General features: G+C 39.8%; 1 protein-coding gene across 6 annotated transcripts in view; it reads right to left on the bottom strand.

The window, feature by feature from the left end:
* prkcz (protein kinase C, zeta) overlaps nucleotides 1–21525 on the bottom strand; it is a 428930-nt gene that overhangs the window by 193200 nt on the left and 214205 nt on the right. For all 6 annotated transcript variants that reach the window (XM_072586280.1, XM_072586279.1, XM_072586278.1 and 3 more), the window contains one exon: nucleotides 6391–6472. In XM_072586280.1, coding sequence (XP_072442381.1) covers nucleotides 6391–6472 — 82 coding nt within the window. The remainder of the gene's footprint in view (nucleotides 1–6390; nucleotides 6473–21525) is intronic.

Genomic DNA, 21525 nt, shown 5'->3' with positions numbered 1-21525 from the left:
AGGTCTTTTTTTGCCCAGGGTAGGGGAGTCCAAAATTAGAGGGTGTAAGTTCAGGGTGAGAGGAGAAGGATTTAAAAGGGGCCTCAGGTACAACTTTTTCATGCAGAGGGTGGTGCATGTATGGAACAAGCTGCATAAGGAAGTGGAGGAGGCTGGTATAATGACAACATTTAAAAGGCATCAAGATAGATACATGAATAGGAAGAGTTTACTGGTATATAGGCCAAATGCTGGCAAATGGGAGTAGATTAATTTAAGATATCTTGTTGGCATGGATGAGCTGGACTGAAGGGTCTGTTTCCATGCTATAAAACTCCAAGACTCTATGACAAGGCTTTGTGTAAACCACATGACTTGTGTAAGTGCTGTACAGCCCCTGCTGAAGTTGCTTTGAATAGTAACTGGTTTGGAAATGTACTCCTGTTATGCTGGTGCAACTGGAAGGTGACCTCTGAGCTCAAGCCGAGTTGGAGGAAAGCATACGAAAGAACGACCTGCCCAGTGATCTCATCATTATTGAAAACAAAAAAAAACTCATTTTTTGAGGTTTTACACTGAACTAATTGTTGTTGTGGTTCTGTTCGCCGAGCTGGGAATTTGTCTTGCAAACGTTTCGTCCCCTGTCTAGGTGACATCCTCAGTGCTTGGGAGCCTCCTGTGAAGCGCTTCTGTGATGTTTCCTCCGGCATTTATAGTGGCTTGTCTCTGCCGCTTCCGGTTGTCAGTTCCAGCTGTCCGCTATAGTGGCCGGTATATTGGGTCCAGGTCGATGCGTTTGTTGATAGAGTCTGTGGATGAGTGCCAGAACGAAGGACCCGATACCCAACATGAGCAAAACCAATGTAGTGTACAAAATCCCATGCAAGGACTGCACAAAACACTACATAGGACAAAAACGAAGACAGCTAACGATCCGCATCCATGAACACCAACTAGCCACGAAACGACACGACCAGCTATCCTTAGTAGCCACACACACAGATGACAAGCAACATGAATTCGACTGGGACAATACTACCATTATAGGGCAAGCCAAACAGAGAACAGCCAGGGAATTCCTAGAGGCATGGCCCTCATCCACAGACTATCAACAAACACATCGACCTGGACCCAATATACCGGCCACTACAGCGGACAGCTGGAACTGACAACCGGAAGCGGCAGAGACAGGCCACTATAAATGCCGGAGGAAACAGCACAGAAGCGCTTCACAGGAGGATCCCAAGCACTGAGGATGTCACCTAGACAGGGGACGAAACGTTTGCAAGACAAATTCCCAGCTCGGCGAACAGAACCACAACAACGAGCACCCGAGCTACAAATCTCCCAAACTAATTGTTCTTTTGAACGAATAATTAAAGCAACATCTCAAGACTCCAGAGACAATTGTACAAGATTAATGACACGGTCACACCAACCAGAACCTTAGAGCAACAGACTCTAGGACATTGTACATTTTATCACTTTGTCTTCAAAATAAACCATTGACTGAAGCGTTAAAGTAATGCTTGAAAATTAACATCACTGCTCATTTTGTTCCACTTACTGTTGAACCACAAACCTACTTTTTCCTGAAATTGATTTCAAATAGGAATGAGAAAAATAATGGTGATTTGTTGTCAATTCATGAAGATACCCTAATTCAGATACAAATGTTCTCGATTTAGGTTGAGAAAACAGCAGTCGATTACAAATCTTTATTTTACATTCAGAGACTGAATTTAACAGTCGATTATCAACACCAATTATTTTTCTTTCCTTGCCAGTAGAAGAAAAATCTGAATTTTGATACCCATAACTGAAGCTTATTTCAAGGCCTTTAGAACAAGGCCACTGATTTGCAGTATGCATCCCAAATAACAACAATCTCAAATTTTCAACCTTATAAAAACTCATCAACACATTTCTCTAACAGGTGTGAATAATCCACAACCTTCGTTGTAATGCTTGATATTAATTATTCATAAAAACAAATATATCAAATCATCATTCATGAATGAATAAACATCTGTTCAATATCTATTCAGATCATTAAACCCAGAAGGGCAAAGTCCAGTACAATTCTAAATGATAATACTGAATTAATAGATCAGTGCAATGGAAAGGACATTTAGGATTGAGGGCTAACTTTTTTCTATTAAGCCTTTCCACATTACCAATTAAACATTTAAAATGCATCTCATTAACATTGACACAGTAAAATAAATTCAGAATAAGAATTTACTTGAAGAAAAAGAAAGTGTGCTTTGGAAGCCTTTGATATAGGGTACATGCATCAGATCAAATTTTTTTCCTGACTTTGGCTAAACTGAGTCTCCCTGCTCTGTCAATCATTATACGTTAAAGAAAAAAAACTTCAAGTTATTTTCATTATGATTTGGAACATGATAAAATAGTCAGTATTTATTTTCACTTCTTGAAAAGATAATTCTCTTTGAATGTGTATTCAGCTAATGATTAAATGCTTAGCTTGGAATGCATACTAAGTTTTTTCATAAGTTGCTTTGGAAGCCTCATGATGATACAGATCAGTTGTTATATCCGTACAAATCTTGATATCCAGAAAATTAACACAGTGGCCATGTTACAGGAAGATTATTATTAAATTGGAGTGTGTTCAGAAAAGATTTACCAGAACATTGTTGAGAATGGAGCGTTTGAGTTATAAAGAAACATGGATAGGCTAGGACTTTCCTCACTGGAACATGGGAGGTTGAGAAGTATCTTACGGAGGTTTACAAAATCATGAGGGGTATAGATAAAGTAAATGGCAGGTGTCTTTTTCCCAGGATGGAAGATTCCAAGACAAGGAGGCATTTTATGAGGTGAGAGGAGAAAGATTTAAGACAGACATGAGGGACAACTTTTGTGTGCTTACAGAGTGGCTCATGTGTGGAATGAACTTCCAGAGGAAGTGGTAGATGCATTTACAGTTATGTTTGAAATGTATTTCGATAAGGGCATGAATAAGATATGTTTGGAGGGATATGGGTTAAGTGCAGGCAGGAGGGACTAGCTTAGTTTAGTTTGGGATTATGGTTGGCATGATGAGTCTGTTTCCATGCTGTTTGACTCTGACTATTTTTGCTGGGAAGATGGATGTAGATTGGAGACTTTAAAATACAAACACCATCAGAACTGTACAGTTTTCAACAACAGTTGAACAAATCAAACATGAACAACAGAAATTATTCAAACTGAAAACAACAAACGCTGGAGATCAGAGTGGGTCAGGCAGCATCCATGGACACAGAGCAAGCTAATGTTTCAGGTCTAGATGACGCTTCAACAGAGTTGAAGTGAATTATAGGTCATCTAGAGTTGAAATATCAGTTTGCTCTCTTTCCATGGATGCTACTTGACCCAGTAATCTCCAGCATTTGTTATTTTCAGTACAGATTCCAACTGCTGCAGTAATTTGTTCTGAGAAATAATTCAAATCTGTTTCCATGAAGTTGTCCTGTTGCCCACCAGAAGAACAAAAATTTCTTTTTTGTTTGTATGCAAAGTGCCCTCATTTGAAAGTTTAAGCTGCCAAATCTTAATTTATTAAAGGACTTGATATATTGAAAGTCATTCATTTTTGTCTACAACACAAAATATTCCTGATATGTTGGCATTGATTTTATTAACCATTCTAAATATTTCCATTCAAAATGTTTGAGAAGAAAATAAATTTCACTTCTTAAAAAAAATTCTCATGATTTGAATATTGTTTTATTACATATTTTCAGTCAATACTGGTCTCCAATCAAGCCATGGTGAGTGAAATGAAACTAATATCATGCCTACTTCAGCTCAAATGGTGAGTCATTTGTGCACACTAAGCTCCCGCAAACAACAATGTCACCATCATCAGACAATCTGTTTTTGTGATGTCAATTGCAGGACAACTATTAGCCATGATGCTAAGGTAAACTCTCCTGCTTTTACTGGAACTGAAACCTGGGATCTTTACATCCATCTAGGAATACATGGGGATTTGCTTTGAAATCTTAGCTGAAAGAAAGCACTTCTGTTAGAGGAATACTCGCTGAATGCTCTATTGTGAGTCAGCCTAGGATTTTGTGTTCAATCTAGAATCAAACTCAGTAGCAACAGTTCTGCCAAATTAATCCAGTTGACGTAGGGTTGTGATTGTAAGAAATTATTTCAGCATGGATCTTCATAGACAACATTGATTAATCTACACAGTCATAATAGCAGCACTTTCCAAAATACAGAAATTAAGCAAACACTACAGATGTTATAGGTTATCACAAAGCTGAAATACAACAGTGTATACAAGCACTTCTCAGACCAGTTTGATCTAATCATCTGGACACCTTGTGTTCTACTTCACTTCACAGCTAGTCTGGAAAGAATGGCCTGAAAGCAGGAAAGGTTTAGAAGCAGAAATCAAAGTGAAGGGCTCGTATACAGTTCAAATAATAACAGGTTTAAAGGTAAGGTAAAGTCGCCATAGTCTTCCAAGTCCATAGGGCTGTTCTCTCATTAGATTCAGACAATTGGTAGTGGTTTAACCATACCTCAGGCAAAGGGAGAGTTTGAGGAGAGGCTTTCATATTAACCTCAGCCAGTGTGAAAAGGCTGGTTTATGATGTAGTGTGATATGAACAGCAAGGGTTCATTAACGCAGCACACAGGTGATTGCCAATAATATGTGAACATGAATTCAATTGTTTTATTGGATACCGCAATCGAACTAATGTGAAATTTTGCAACAAGTTCTTATTTTTGGGTATTTACCATATTGAAATAACAGGTTTTTACTACTTTTTAATCAGTCTTATTATGAATTAAAACAAGATATCAAAGCAATTTGGTATTAATTCACCAAAAAATTACATTATTGTTATAAAACACAAATGGCAGCAACAAAATCATGGTGGCATCAATAAAACACGAAACTGAGATTGAACAAATCACCCTCTTGAAGGAGCAAGAAAAACAAACTCGGTCCTTTGAACTGCTGCTGTGCATCAGCATGTATTTTTCTTACCGTGCAATATTTTCTCAACAACAGCATAGGCAAGTGTAACTTTTCCTTTTAAGTATCCACTCAGGGTACATGAAAACTCATCTTTATTAACTGTTACTTCTACTCTCTAACTGATCAGCAAATAATTTGACCTGTATTATGCGAAATACCATGTTGGAGTTTTATAGTATAAACTTGTGTCTTTTAACAATAATGCAATGTTTTGGTACACTAATGAAAGTATTGCTCTCATTTTGTTTTAATTCATTATAAGACTGATAAAATAATTATGTTTTATCAAAAACATACCATATATACTGCTCGAAGAATGGATTTTTTGAAACCAATATTTTAGACCAAGAGTCACAGGGCTGACTTTTACATGGGTGATGATTTGATGCATGACAAGTGCTCGATATGTGACTCATTGAATGGACAGGCTGACCTCTAGTGGCGAGGAAGCTGAGGAATTGTCACAGTAATTTAAACAGCTTTTAATTCATGAGAAAAACCAAAGCTGCAGTCAGTTAAATAAACTTCCCAAGCCCAATCCTCTGCTCAATATTCCTAACCATATTTGACTCCGAGCCTTTAATTGCACTTTATTTGCCTTTAAAAAAGAAAATGGAGTTCCATTTTGCTCAGATTCCCAGAGTAAACACAGAACAACTATCTTCTTTATGCAAACTTGCAGACAATATCCTCTCCCTCTTTAAAAGTAAATAAATTATTTATGATCTGTGACTAAACCGTCACTATGTTTACCTTGTGCAACATTTATGGCAACTAGGATTTTTTTTGTCAGTGTTATTTATGGAATTGTATTTGCTTGGTTTCATAGTTATCTTTTCAAATGTAGCCTTAGCATTTAAAGCTACGTTTTCTCTCTTCCCAAACCCACACTCTTTCTGAAATTTTGACCTTTGATCTCTGAAAACTAGAGTCAATGGTTACACAGTATATAGAAAAAGTAATTCTTTTGGGCCAAAATTCATGCGATTAACCTTCACAAAATTGACTTATACACAAGTGTGAGCAGTCCTTACAATTATCGGGTTACAATGTCTAATTAGTGATGTTAATGCAACTCATTAACATTGCAATACAAAATTAAATAATTTTCCCTAAGTTAGAGTAATTATTATACACACTATTTTCAAAAGATATATGGATCACTATGAATTCTGAGCTCATCAAGCTGGGGGATTTTACAGATGAGCAATGGAATGCTTTCCATCTTTGGCACTAAATATCAATGTCAAGTACACTTCCTGCTCTTTCTTCATAAATCTGTCTATTGCTTAGCCAATGCTAAATTAGTGCAAGTATTTTTTTGTTTTGGCAGGAAACAATGTGTTCCTTTTAAATACCATTGATCTTTCATAAAGGTTTGAAACGTTAAAACTTACTTCCATCAGCTTCTTCTGAAGGGATGTCAACTTCATCAGTCTTGTCATCAAGTGATGGTTCAGGGGAAGGCATGACTGGATCCTGACCATTTAGACAGGAAACAAAGGAAAATCATTTATGTAACAGAACAAACAGTTGAGACATGTCTGATATCTAGTCAGGATTCAGGTGGGTGAGCAAAGGATCATTTAAATTACAGTCGTCATTCCCAGCTGTCAGTTGGGAGAATAGAGGCGTCAGTTCATTACATCTTTGTCATTAAGTCTCACTTTAAATGTCACCTGTACAAAATCAAAGCTGACAAGTAGGCAGCAACTTATGCAATGTCCAAAGACAAAATTTTACATGGATGGAACCTGCTTCTTCACGGAATCCTTACAGTACGATTTAGGCCATTTAGCCCAACAATTCCATGCGGACCTTCCGAAGAGTATCCCACCCAGATTCATTCCCCACCCCATTACTCTACATTTTCCATGACTAACGCACCTAACCTACACATCCTAGAGCAATTTAGCATGGCCAATTCACCTAACCTGCACATCTTTGGACTATGGGAGGAAACCCATGCAGACATGGGTAGAATGTGCAAACTCCACACAGTCACCCGTGAGTGAAATCGAACCCAGGTCCCTGGCGCTATGAGACAGCAGCGCTAACCACTGAGCCATTGAGCTGCCCTTCTGGTGCAACAGGTCAGAAGGAGGAAAGATAAGCTTAAACATAGTCTTAGGCAATTCAGAACTGACATCAGATCGTGTTTCTTCACAAAAAAGGTAGTGAAAATCTGCAAAATGAAATCTGCAAAGTTCTACCTCAAAAAGCTCTAAGGACAAGTCAGTTGAAAATTTCCAAACTAGAACCTGATGAGATTTCACGTCAGGCAACCTGAAATCATATAAACACATTAATTAGAAGCTGAGTAGGCCACTCAACCCCTCAAGCCTGTTTAATTTACTAAGATTGTGCTGATAATGATTACACCACATTCCCATCCACACTGATAACCTTTCTCCCCCTTTCTCATCAAGAATCCATTCATCCCTGCCTGAAAAATATTCAAAAATTCTGCCTTCACCACCGTTTGAGGAAAAGAATTCTAAAGACTTATGTCCATAAGCGAGGAAAAAATTATTATCCTTTACTTAAATGGTTGACCTTATTTTTGAACAGTGACTCTGATTTCTAGGATCTCCCACAATTCTAAACATTCTTTCCACATGCATCCTATTAGGATCTTCTATTTCAATCGAGGAATAAAATCTGCACCGATCAGATATCCTAAACTGATTAGTCTCATTTTCCAGTATTTGGCCACTTATCACTTTTCTAAATTCTAGTGGATACAAATCTAGTTTCTAATATTGTCTCATAAGACAATATCACACAATATTCCTGATAGTAAAACTTACTCTGAACTACTTCCAACACATAGTGCATCCTTCCTTAAATATGGACACCAATACTTTACATGCTACTCCAGATAGGAGTTGCACAGAATGAAGACTGATAAAGGCAGTTGGTATGAACAGCAGCCCTGATCTTAATCAATGGTGACAGAAGATCAGGTGGATGAGAAACAATCGCCAGCACCTTAAAAAAAATCTTAAATATTAGGACTAGCTGGACCAGACAAAACATAGATACAGGAATTATTTCGAATAGCAAGAACAACAAGTACCACTGATATACTAAAACATTTCAAGGTGCTTCACAGTAGCATCTTCAAAGAAATCTAGACATCAAGCCACATAAGGAGATATTAGAAGAGATGAACAAAGTCTAACTCAAAAGTAGATTTTAAGAAATGTTTCAAGATGTAAAAGAGAGCTTGTGAAACAGAATGACAGAGGAGAGAAATTTCAGAGCTTGGGACCTCAATAACTGAAGACACTTACCAACAGCGGAGCAACTAAAATGAACAGGAAGTGGAGCACTGTAGATGTCTTAAAAGGGTTACTAGAGGAGATTTCACATATTGAGGGAGGCTATTGAGGGAGGCTATGGAGGAAGTTAAATTTTAAAATTTCTACCCTTTTAAGATACTGCTCAAACAGGAGCTAACAAATATCATTATAATTAGAAGGATGTTATTTCATTTAAATGGGTAATCGGTGACTGTAGGATTCAACAAAACTTTCACTGTGACAAGTGTCTGTGAAGGAAAAATGATACCATGCAGCCTGCTTTGAATGTGTTGCTTCAACAGTACTTGTGGAAGAGTCTTGAATGCAGTAATGAGGGAAAATATCAGAAAAGGTCTTCAAATAAGGCCATCACAGTATGGAGCTTAGAAATAAAAAAAGATGGCAATTGTGGATTTCAACTTTGTTATATTAACTGGGATAGCCTTAGCATAATAACATTAGAATTTTTAAAGTGCATCCAAAATAGCTTTTTCTGTCAGCGTATAGGTAGCCCTACTTAAGGTGGGGTATGCTAAACCTAATCCTAAATAATAAAGCTGATCAAGTGGCTGTGGGAAAACATTTTGAAGACAGTAACCATAATTCTAAGTTTCAAAGGAATTATGAAAAGCAATTAGGATAATGCAGAAGTGTTTCAACTGGGGGAAAGCCAATTTCAAGATTATTAGACAGGATCTGGCAAATATAGATTAAGATTAGTGAATTCTACATTTGGAAAGTAATCGTGAGTTTCAGGGCCAGTATATTACTCCAAGCGTGAATGGCAAAGGCAGCAGGTCCACGGAATCCTGTTTATTAAGGAGTATTGACAGTTTGATAAAGAAAAAGGAAGTAGGTATGGCACAGTCAAAAACGGGCAGACTTTTAGAAGCATAGAGTCAGAGGTTGCTTAAAAAAAATTAGGGGGGCAAAGACGGGCAAAAAAACCTATCTGGTAGATAGGATTAAAGGAAAATCCCAAGGCATTTTATAAGTATACTAAGAGTAAGAGATTTACCAGGCAAAGTGTGAAGCCTATTCGACCCCAAAGGGGCAAATCTATGCGTGGAGCCAGAGGATGTGGGTGAGGTTGTAAAAGATCATTGTGTTCATAAAGGAGAAAAACATTGTAGCCTGGAATTTCAGTTGGGAAGGTGCAGTTCTAGAAAACAATAATTAAGGAGGGATTAGATGTTTTAGTGATCACGAGGGTGCATAAATCCAGACAGCTTGATGAGGTGTTTCCCAGGTTGCTTTAGGAGGCAAGGGAAGAGATTGCTGGGGGCCCTGCAAAGATATTTAATGCTTCACTGGCCACAGATAAAGTGCCAGGTAATTACAGGTTAACTCATATGGTTCCTCTGCTCAAGAAGGGCAGCAGGGATAGGCCAGGTAATTACAGACCAGTCATCTGATGTCAGTAGTAGGGAAATTATTGGAAAACATTGTGAGGGATAGGATTAATCAACACTTAGAAAGTAGTGATTAATCAGAAATATTCAGTATGGATTTATTAGAGGGACATTGTCTGAATAACTTAATTGAGTTGTTTTGAAAAAGATTGCTAAATAGATTGATTAGAGTAGTGCAGTTGATATGGTTTACACAGATTTAAGTAAATTTGAGTAAATGCTTGGACAAGCTCCGACATGGAAGGCTGGTCCAAAAAGGTAAGAGGCAATTGGATCCAAGCAAGTTGGCAATTTGGATCTAAAACTGGCTTGCAAATAGGAGGGAAAGGATAATGGTGGAGGGTTGCTTTTGTGATTGGAAACCTGTGAACAACAGTGTACCACAATGTCGGTGCTGGGTCCCTGGCTGTTTGTTATGAACACTAATGACTTGGATATGAAGGTAAAAGATACAATTAATAAGTCTGCAAATAACACAAACTGGTAAGGTTGTAGACAGTGAGGAGCGTAGTGTCAGGGCTGGAGTTTGATATTGTCTAAATTGAGCAGAGAAATAGCAGATGAAATTTAATTTCCATTAGTGCCAGGTGATGCATTGTGCAAGGTCCAATAAGGAAAGGTTATACGCAATGAATGGCTGGTTTCTTAGGAGCAATGAGAACAAAGGGACCTTGATGTACAAGTTCACAGATCCCCAAAAGGTGTCAATATAGGTGATTGACCATGAAGTTGCCTGGAATGAAAAAGTTTCAGAAAGATTGGATAGATTGGGTTTTTGCTTTTGGAGCAGAGACTGAGACCAGAGGTCAGGGTTGGGAGCGGGGGTCTGTGGAGTTGACTGAGATACACAAAATTATGAGGGGTATGGACAGGATAGATTGGGAGAATCTTGTCCTCATGGAAGATGTGTAACACCAGATGGCACAAGTTTTAAGATGAGTAACTAGCATTGAGGGCAGTAGAAATATCAAACGCTAACTGAAAGGGTGGTGGAGGCAGCTACTCTCTCAATATTTAAAATGCTAGGGCATAGTTGGCTATGGACCAAGTGCAGGTAAACAGGATGAGTGCAGTTTGCTGTTTGTTGACCAACAAACATAGTGGGCTGAAGGGCCTCTCTCTATGCTATACGTCTCTATGACTATGACTGTTGGGGAAAATTGGCTAAATGCTTGAAACAGAAGGAGGTACAGGAAGACAGCAATTTAAGTTTGGATAGTCTAAGAAAGAGTAGCAGAAACAACGGGCCAAATGTCCTCCTGTCTGCAAGCCTCTATACTTCTAACGACATAATGGAATATGCATGGATAACATTAACACATTCTGGCACAAAAGGAGAGGAAAGAAAATAAAAAAATCTAACTAGCAGAAAATCTGAAATACTTGCGCAACTGAATAGAACACTGTGCTGTCGTGAATTCCTGGATCACCACAAATCAGAAACTCAGTTGGACGAGCCACGTGTCTTTTAGTGCAGCTCTAAGGCTGTGTTCATTATGCTAAGTGCTCACCTGGCTTCCCAAAGTTTGTTCCATCACTGAGAAGGCACAAGTCAAGGACATAATGGATTATTTTCCATCTTATTGAACAGATGCAGGTGCAACATGAAGAACCTCAAAAATCTTCAAGGCCAAACAAACCAGCAAACAAACATTCTGTTCAAAAACAGAAATTGCTGGAAAAGCTCAGATGATCTGGCAGCAACCATGGACAGAACTCAGTTAATGTTTTGAGTCAAATTACCCTTCCTTAGTTGAGTAAGGCTCACTTGGCCCAAAACATAAACTGATTTCTCTCCACCGAAGCTGCCAGACCTTATCTTTGTCTTTGTCTGGCATCCCGCACTTCTTTTGGTTTTCATCAAACCATCTATTTGATTGGCAAACCATTCATGAGCTTAATTAAGAATGGATAATAAATGTTGGCCTTGCTAAGAATACCGAAACCCCAAAATTACTGTCTTAGAATGAAGGCAGCTTCATAGCGTATTGCTGAAGCTATAGCCAGTAACTGTTTGTCTGAGGTCAAGGCAATGTTCCTTACAAAATAAATCTTAATAGCTTCAGTTTTGAGAATAGGTCTGTGCTCATCTGCCTATCAATTCAACAGAAACAACAGAGCACAAAGGCAAAAAACCCAGCAAAATAGGAAAGGGTTAACAAATCAATAATTGAGAAAAATAAGACTCTACAAAACTTATGTGCTAGTTTTACACCATTAGCTGAAGAAAGTTTTACATTATTCTATACAAGGAGAAAAGCAAACAGGAAAGAAATAATATTTTGGGGGTTGGATTCAAGATGCAGCGATCTAGGAAGATCATGTTATTATATTAGATTAGATTCCCTACAGCATGAAAACAGGCCCTTCGGTCCAGCCAGTCCACACTGATCCTCCCAAGAGTAACCCACCCAGACCCATTTCCCTCTGACTAATGCACTTAACGCAATGGGCAATTAATCTGGCCTGCACATCTTTGGACTGTGGGAGGAAACTGGAGCACCTGGAGGAAACTCACGCAGACATGGGGAGAATGTGCAAATTCCACGCATAGTCGCCCAAGGCTGGAATCGAACCTGGATCCCTGGCGCTGTGAGGCAGCAGTGCTAACCACTGAGCCACCGTGCCGCCATGTTGCAGAGCTCTGCACCGCAGCGCAAGTGGGACAAACTTTTAACCTGCCCTACCGCAATATCCTGAGACTCTGGAAAGGTTATGGAGTCCCAGGAAACTGCTAAAAATCAACTTACCTTTGTTTTCGCTGTCCAGGGATGCCGAAAAAGGGAGGGGCATCAGAGGCCGGGCCTGTGGCCCAGCCTGCTGGATCCTCAGACTATTTCTAACCAGCCTCTGGTGAAGGAGCTCAGGAAATGTCGCGAGATGTTGGGTAAGCAGATAGAGAAGCTGACTCTGATCTTTATCATGCTGCAGAATCATGAACAGCAGCTGGGCTACCTGGAAAAAAGGATGGATGAGGTAGAACAGAGTTGCAGTTGTGGAAGCTGATACCGGCTCCTCCAAGGATAAGATCCAAGCCATGGAGAGACAGGTCCGCAATTTGCTTGACCAAGTTAATGACCTTGAGAACAGGGGCAGGAGAAAAAAATATTCGGACTGTCGGTCTGCCAGACAGCAAGGAAGGTGAGTGGCCAGCGGAATTTATTGAGAACTGGTTGCCAATATTCCTTAACTTGGAGGCTGGAATGAGACGCTTGAAGATCGAGGGGGCTCACCGGGTCATGGTGCAGAGGTCAGGTCTGGATCAACATTCTTGTCTTATCTTGGTGCGGTTTCATCATTATAGAAATGAGGAGAGAAATGTGGAAGCTTCCAGGATCCGGGGAAGGATCCAAAGGCCCTAGTTTACAAGGGCTGTAAGGTCACGTTCTTCCAGAACTTCTCAGGTGCAGTAATCCAGAAAATAAACTTCAATGGCAGCGTCAAGAGAAGACTGAGGGAGCTTGGGATCCAATATGCTTAGGTATCCGGCGGTGCTTCGAAAACCTTAGATGGATCTGAACATCTCTGACACATCGGAGAAGGCAGGAGACTTTGTGGACAAATTAACTTAATGTGAACAATTTCATATGTACAAATAGTCGTGTCGTTTGGGTATGGCTCTGTGTTTTCTTTTAAAAAAAAGAGCAAGTCCAGTTGGGGCTTTCTTTTCCTATCTTTTTTATTGGTAATAATCTGGTCTAAACTATGTTTGGTGGCAGTTGAGATGTGTACTTTCAATTTCTAAGTTAAGTTATACCAAAGGATGGGTGGGGTACTTAGCTTTTTTTAAAAAAAACTTCTTTATTCACATGGCTATGCCATGGCTGATTTTCTTTCTCTTCAGCTGGTGTTTGCAGTGCGACTCTTGTTAGGAGGAGGGAAAAATAGTTGGGATGGCTAGATGCCCGCTTATGGCCAGTTTATGCTTGGTTCAGGTACTTAAATGCTCAGGCTGCAGTACTGGACTACTTTGGGCAGGGGCAGGGGTGAATTCCCCTATTCAGCGTCATTGAGGATCTAAAATTTGAATTTAGTCTGTTGTCAGAAGCAACACATATATATAGATTTTTATGAACCACTTTTCAATTTAAAATAACATAACAAAATGGCTTTAGGCTTTTCTTTGACACTGTGAGCTTGAACTGATGCTTTACCGAGTTGGTTAGAGGTAAGAGAAAACAATGGAGTTTTCATAATATGAATCATAAGACAGTGATTTGATATTCAAGCTAATCTTGAACGAACAAGCATGGGATGATTTTGTGCGTGGAACGGTCTGTTTCTCAGCAAATATCATTGGATTTTAACCTGCTGTAAATCATGTCACTATTACAATTGATTGGTCTTTTCTTGTCATTAAGGCTGTCCTGTCTCTTAAAAACACATAAATGTGTAATTTTCAAACGTAATTGCGCAATTTCACCACGGAGCACAGAAGCTTTAACCTCTGTGTTCTTGGACAGAATTGCTCGAGGCTGCCTTAATTTATTAAACTGGTAACCTTGCTTTAACAGATCATACTCAGTGATTCTTTTGATCGATCTCGAACCAAGAGGCCCCTTTGGAGGGGTCCATATCTTCATCATTGGTGCTTTATATGTTGGCTTTTTGGTTTTTGTTGTATATAATATTTGATAGCATTGTAGGTTTGTGAACTGTAGTGGTTTTAGTTTACATAGTTTACATGTTCAATGGGTCTTGCGACACGAAGGCTTGGTGATTTGTGGTTCAAGTTTTTCCTCTTTGGAATCAAAATATTACTGCAATATGTTATGGCTAATGACTTGATTAAATGGTATACCTAGAACATCAAGCAGAGTTCCTCACCAATGATGAGGAACTTTCGAGTCTGAGAAGGGAAAAGGTGGATATTGCTTTGTTACAGGAGACACACTTGGATGATATAGAGCATTTGAAACTACAGCAGAATGGCTTTGATTGGGTTTACTTTTCATCTTTTAATACAAGTAGGGGAGTGGCTAAATTGGTTAGGAGGAATCTCCCATTTAAGTTAATGGAGTCTGCTAAAGACACACATGAGAGGTTTGTAATTCACAAAGCCCTGATAAACACGGAAGAATATGGTGTTTTAAAATGTTTATTGTCCTCCAAACCATCCCCTCAAATTTCTGTTAGATGCATTTTCTAAATTGATCAGTCTCAAGTCTCAGCATATCATTACAGGGGGAGATTTTAATTGTCTCATGGATCCCACAGTTGAAAGGTTGCCCAAAGGCCCCCCCGATACACTCCGTACAAACTAAACAATTAGTGGATCTCATGTTTCTTTCTAGCACTGTTACTCCCCACCAAAAGACTGCGACTATCTCGTGCAATGTGAGAGAAAACTGCAGCTGGCCAACTAACTCCCTAGATACATACTCTGGCATAACTTCCTTCTAGTTACCAACTGGATTCATTCCTCCCATCAACCAAACAGGTTGTACCCACCACCTATGTTCACCTATCACGACCTCACCATTCCGATCTTTTCCCGACCCAACCTCCCCCCACCCCCACATTTGCAGCTCCTTCTCCCCGCACCTCCATTCTGAAGAAGGGTTATACCCAAAACTTCAATTTCTTCACCTCCTGAAGCTGTCTGGCTTGCTGTGTTCTTCCAGCTTCCTGCTTGTATATTTTGGATTCCAGCATTTGCCGTTTCTTTTTGTCCGATATACTGATGATTGTTTTGGAAATTAAAAATGGATGCTGGTGGCTTATATTCGTCATGCTGGTTATAGGTAGTTGGAATATCTGTATGGACAGTCAGTTATTCTGTAATGCAACACTGGCCAAGGTAATCTTCTGATCCAGGCTGCATGGCATGTTTGAATTAAACAAGGAGCACTGGTCTTTCGAAAATTGAAGTGTACTTACGTCAATGACGTGGGAACCAGAAGACAATGTCAAACATGGTTAAGAAAAACAAGGAAGCATATGTCAGGTACAGACAGGACAGATCAAGTGAATCCTCAGAACAGTATAAAGATAGTAGGAGCACACATAAGAGGGAAATCAGGAGGGCAAAAAGGGGATATGAGATAGCTTTGGCAAATAGAATTAAGGAGAATCCAAATGGTTTTTACAAATACACGAAGGATAAAAGGGTAACTAGGGAGAGAATAGGGCCCCTCAAAGATCAGCAAGGTCTTTGTGTGGAGCCACAGAAAATGGGGTAAGATACTAAACGAGTACTTTGCATCAGTATTTACAGTGGAAAAGGACATGGAAGATATAAAATGTAGGGAAATAGATACAGACATTTTTCAAGATGTCACTATTACAGAGGAGGAAGTGCTGGATGTCTTGAAACACAAAGGTGGATAAATCCCCAGGACCTGATCAGGTGTACCCTCTAACTCTGTGGGAAGCTAGGGAAAAGATTGCTGGGCTTCTTACTGAAATATTTGTATCATCAATAGTCACAGGTGGGGTGCCAGAAGACTGGAAGTTGACTAACGTGGTGTCACTGTTTAAGAAAGGTGGTAAGGACAAGCCAGGGAACTATAGACCAGTGAGCCTGATATCGGTGATGGGCACGTTGCTGGACGGAATCCTGAGGGACAGGATGTACATGTATTTGGAAAGGCAAGGACTGATTAGCGATAGTCAACATGGCTTTGTGCGTGGGAAATCATGTCTCACAAACTTGATTGAGTTTTTTTGAAGTAACAAAGAGGATTGATGACGGCAGAGCGGTACATGTGAACTATATGGCCTTCAGTAAGGCGTTCAACAAGGTTCCCCATGGGAGACTGGTTAGCAAGGTTAGATCTCACGGAATATAGGAAGAACTAGCCACTTGAATACAGAACTGGCTCAAAGGTAGAAGACAGAGGATAGTGGTGGAGGGTTGTTTTTCAAACTGGAGGCCTGTGACCAGTGGAGTGCCACAAGGATCGGTGCTTGGTCCGCTTCTTTTTGTCATTTATACAAATGATTTGGATGTGAACATAAGAGGTATAGTCAGTAAGCTTGCAGATGACACCAAAATTGGAGGTGTAGTAGACAGTGAAGGAGGTTACCTCAGATTAAAATGGAATCTTGATCAGATGGGCCAATGTGCCGAAAGGTGGAAGATGGAGTTTAATTTAGATAAATGTGGGGTGCTGCATTTTGGGAAAGTCAATCTTAGCAGGACTTATACACTAAATAGTAAGTTCTAGGGAGTGTTGCTGAACAAAGAGACCTTGGAGGGTATGTTCATAGCTCCTTGAAAGTGGAGTCGCCGGTAGTGAGAATAGTGAAGGTGGCGTTTGGCATTCTTTCCTTTATTGGTCAGAGTACGGAGTACAGGAGTTGGGAGATCATGTTACGACTGTACAGGACACTGGTTAGGCCACTGTTGGAAAATTACATGCAATTCTGGTCTCCTTCCTATTGGAAAGATGCTGTGAAACTTGAAAGGGTTCAGAAATGATTTACAAGAATGTTGCCAGGGTTGGAGAGAGGCTGAACAGTCTGGGGCTGTGTTCCCTGGAGCGTCAGAGGCTGAGGGGTGACCTTATAGCGGTTCATAAAATCATGAGGAGCATGGATAGGATAAATAGACAAAGTCTTTTCCCTGGGGTGGGAGTGTCCAGAACTAGAGGGCATAGGTTTTGGGTGAGAAGGGAAAGATATAAAAGAGACCTAATGGGCAACCTTTTCTCACAGAGTGTGGTACGTCTATGAAATGAGGCCAGAGGAAGTAGTGGAGGCTAGTACAATTGCAACATTTAAAAGGCATTTGGATGGGTATATGAATAGGAAGGGTTTGGAGGGATATGGGCCGGGTGCTGGCAGGTGGGACTAGATTGGGTTGGGATATCTGGTCGGCATGGACGGGTTAGACTGGAGGGTCTGTTTCTGTGTTGTAATCTCCAAGCTCTGTGACGTGGTACCAGCTGTCAGTAAAACTAAAACATTTCATATCAATTTAATGTTGATTTGGAAAATCAACCCACACTACTGCCGGAAGAAAAACAGAATGAATTGTGTGAAAATTAAAAATGGAATGTCGACTGGCATATCAGTGAATGCACAGTTACAGACAGAATGATTTGGGACACTGGAGAGAGGCATTTGAGAAGTTTAAACAAATGTGCAGACTGACATCAGTAGTTTCCTAAAAGGCACTAGGGATGAAGAGAGGATAAGCAATATTCTTCTGTAGGCAGGAGACAAAAGGATTACATTTATTTAACTACTGGGTGCTTAGTGAAGTTAACAGGAGAAATAGTGAAAAGAGTTTTGGAAGATTCAGTTCCTATCTGAAGCCAAAACAACTCATCAGATCAAATTTCAAGGTGCGCAAGTTAGCTGAATCTATTGACAACTTTGTAAACAAGACAAAATGCAATCAGAAAATATAAATTTAAGGATTCAAATCAAAGGCTGATATATATATCAACTAAATTGGACTTATTTCCACCCTGAAGTACAGAAAGCACCAATAGCAAAGGATAAATTCATAATATCACAGGCAATACAAATTACCAGAGCAAATGAAGTCACAAACAGACAGATGAAGGTAGGAGAAAGTGAGGACTGCAGATGTTGGAGATCAGAGCTGAAAAATGTGTTGCTGGAAAAGCGCAGCAGGTCAGGCAGCATCCAAGGAGCAGGAGAATCAACGTTTCCCACACCCTCTCCAGCCTATCACCCTCACCTTAACCTCCTTCCACCTATCGCATTCCCAACACCCCTCCCCCAAGTCCCTCCTCCCCATCTTTTATCTTAGCCTGTTTGGCACACCCTCCATTCTTGAAGAAGGGCTTATGCTCGAAACGTCAATTCTCCTGCTCATTGGATGCTGCCTGACTTGCTGCGCTTTTCCAGCAACACATTTTTCAGACAGATGAAGGTGCCTGCTATTCAAATGGCTACCCCTCAGTCAAACCAAGAGAAAGGAAGCAGAATTGATGCAGTCAAACAGCAACAAAGCAATGTTCACCAAGATGTGCATGACCTGTGAGTGCCCAAATCAATTCACAGACAGAAGGAAATGCCCCACATCTGGGTAAATCTGCAGTGGTTATAAACAGGACAATAAGTATAGAACAAAAGTAGAACTTGACAGGGAAGTCACCAGAGCAACAGTACAAAAGAAACCAAAACATCTAATTGTTGTAGGCATCACAGATATAGGGACCATACAATTGCAGGGATTGGCCAGTTGTAACAGTTTCAAGAGAAAATAAATTCACACGATTATTCAAGTTGGGAAGGTGGTGGAAAATTAGCCCATAACAATAAATTTCAAAGAGAAGACAGATAATGGATTGTAGAATAACATCATCCTGTTCAGACTACGCCCCCAGAGGACTTTTCTTGCAAATTGAAGAAAACAGTTATCTGAGGAAAGGTGTTCTGAAAGGAAGGAGGATGTGGAAGTGCTGGTATTGGACTGGGGTGGACAAAGTTAAAAATCTTTCAACACCATATTAGCATGTCATCAGTACAATACCATTTAGGGGAAACAGTCTTGACAACTAGGAATAACCCAAATCAGATGGGCCCACAAAGGAAACAGATGCTACTGCTATCCAGGAGTTGAGCAGTTGTGAAGAGCTGCAGGCTAACAGCTGAAATAAATGACACGTGGGGCTATAGAGTACATCAACCAAAAACAGGAACAGAAAATTTACCCAGAATATTTAAGTGAATGGTTTGATGTTTTGACTATTTTGAATATCACATCATTACTGATCCAGAAATGAAATGAGTGACTCATCTGACATATAATGTACCTATAGAACTAAAAAGAAAGCTCTACCAAGAGCTTTAAAAGATGGAGGAAAAGGTAATCTCCAGAATGACAAAGCTGACAGCTTGGGTAAATTCCATCACAGCGAGAGTGAAACCAAATGGGTGACGAAGAATTTGCTTGGATTGCATAGGACATAATTCTAATGCTGGAAGAGATCACACCAGCACTGGTTTTCAGCATGCTTGGTGCCAGAAACAGCTGCTGCAATGTAAAATGAAACACAAAATCTTCACTTCACAACATTTAATACTATATGGACAGTTCAAATTCCTGCATCTATCACCTGACCTTGAAGTAGAATGCATTCCAACAGAAAGGAGATGAGGCACACAAGGGAAGCAACTGAGCTTCAGCATAGCAGATGGTGTCCAGATATCATGGTGCTGACAAAAAAGATCAAGACAACCATCTACAAGTCATAGTGAGAACCAGAGTGACAAATGCATTCTTTGGTATGGTGTACACACTAGATGGCATAAAAGGGCAAATCATAGAAGAATTATGACTATTTTTGGAATGGAAACTCCAAGAGATAAGAGCAAGTTGAGAAATTTCCTTGGCTTGATCAAATATATGGATCCCTTAATACTGCATATATCTGAACACACCACAAACCTGTGGGAGCTGATGAGAGATGATGGCCAGCACTGGTGCCCAGTGCCTCACAACAGAAGTTTCATGAAACTCAAAACGAATAATCTAAGTCTGTCATAAATGCCAGAAAGAAATCTACACTGTCAAAGTAGCTGCTTCTCTAAAAGGACCAGGATCAGCAGCCCTGGTGCACAAAGGAAAGTCCACAACATTAACGTCCAACAGACAACCTCAGCTGCGATGAGGTATGCCATAGAAAGAGCATGTTTAGCAGTTGTCATGGACCAGACCAGAACCCCAAACCCCAAATATGTAAGGAGATAATTTACACCCTAACTTTTATTTTGATTTAAAGACAAGTGTAAGGTGCTATGTTCCAGATGTGATTTGATTAGTCCACAACCAGCCTTTAATCAAATATACTTTATTCTTATGACAGTTAAAATACAAAAAACTTGGCATAACTTTAACATTATTGAAACACTTAACAAGATAATGTATTAGTTAACCACTAACCATCAACTGCTCTATTACAGGCAGCATCTCACAAACATACTCTTGCCAAGACAACCTAACAAAACAGTTCAGGTTCTCACATGCAGCCTCTCTTCAGTCCAACAGAACAAAATACTGAAAGAAACAGTCTACCTCTTTATATTTCTAAGGGGAAGCCTCTCTTCTGAGATTCTAGCAGCAGAGAACTGAAGCTGTTAACTCAGCAGTAGTTGAAACCTTCTCACTAACTGAAAGCAAAACTCAAAACCTTGCTGGATCTGAGAGATCCCTCATCCCACCCACTGATGCTAATTTTGTCAAATTTGAAGAAAACCAAGGGATATCCCCAAGCTGTTAATCAAGTGCCTGTCCGTTGCACACTCAGGTACTACTGTGGCAGCACCTCTCTCCAAGAGAGATAGCACAAAACACATGCCCCTTGGGCACAGTACTGTCACTTAATTGTGTATGGATGGGAGAAGTTCCATACATATTTCCATGGCACAAGGTTAACAGTGGACAGTTATCAGCCTTTACTGAAGCAAATCTACAAAAAGAACCGATATAAAGCACCAGCAAAACTACAGAAGAACTTCAGGCTTCAGAATTATGACTTCACACAAACAGAAGCCAGGGGGAGGTTTAATGCGAGAAAAAGACCATCTTTGTTGTTAAAAAAAAAGAGATAGATGATGTATAAAAATTCAAAACCTAGTGAATATAATGGCATCAATACAAAATCAAATTAGACAAGTCCAGCAAAGACAAGGAATTACAGACCGTCAGAGCAAGTGATCTATGAATGGCTGGTAAGATACAGCAAGTACAGGCAGAAATTTGACAGCAGTTATCGATATGAGATGACATCTCACTGGAAGCTGGTATTCTGCTAGCTTGATCTACAATTACATCGATTATAGAACAATCACACCAAAAACCATGCAGGACAAACCTCTCCAAAAGACACAAGAT

Source organism: Chiloscyllium punctatum, chromosome 16 (genome assembly GCF_047496795.1).
Source record: "Chiloscyllium punctatum isolate Juve2018m chromosome 16, sChiPun1.3, whole genome shotgun sequence".
Lineage (NCBI taxonomy): Eukaryota > Metazoa > Chordata > Chondrichthyes > Orectolobiformes > Hemiscylliidae > Chiloscyllium > Chiloscyllium punctatum.
This window is presented reverse-complemented; position numbering and strand designations above follow the sequence as displayed.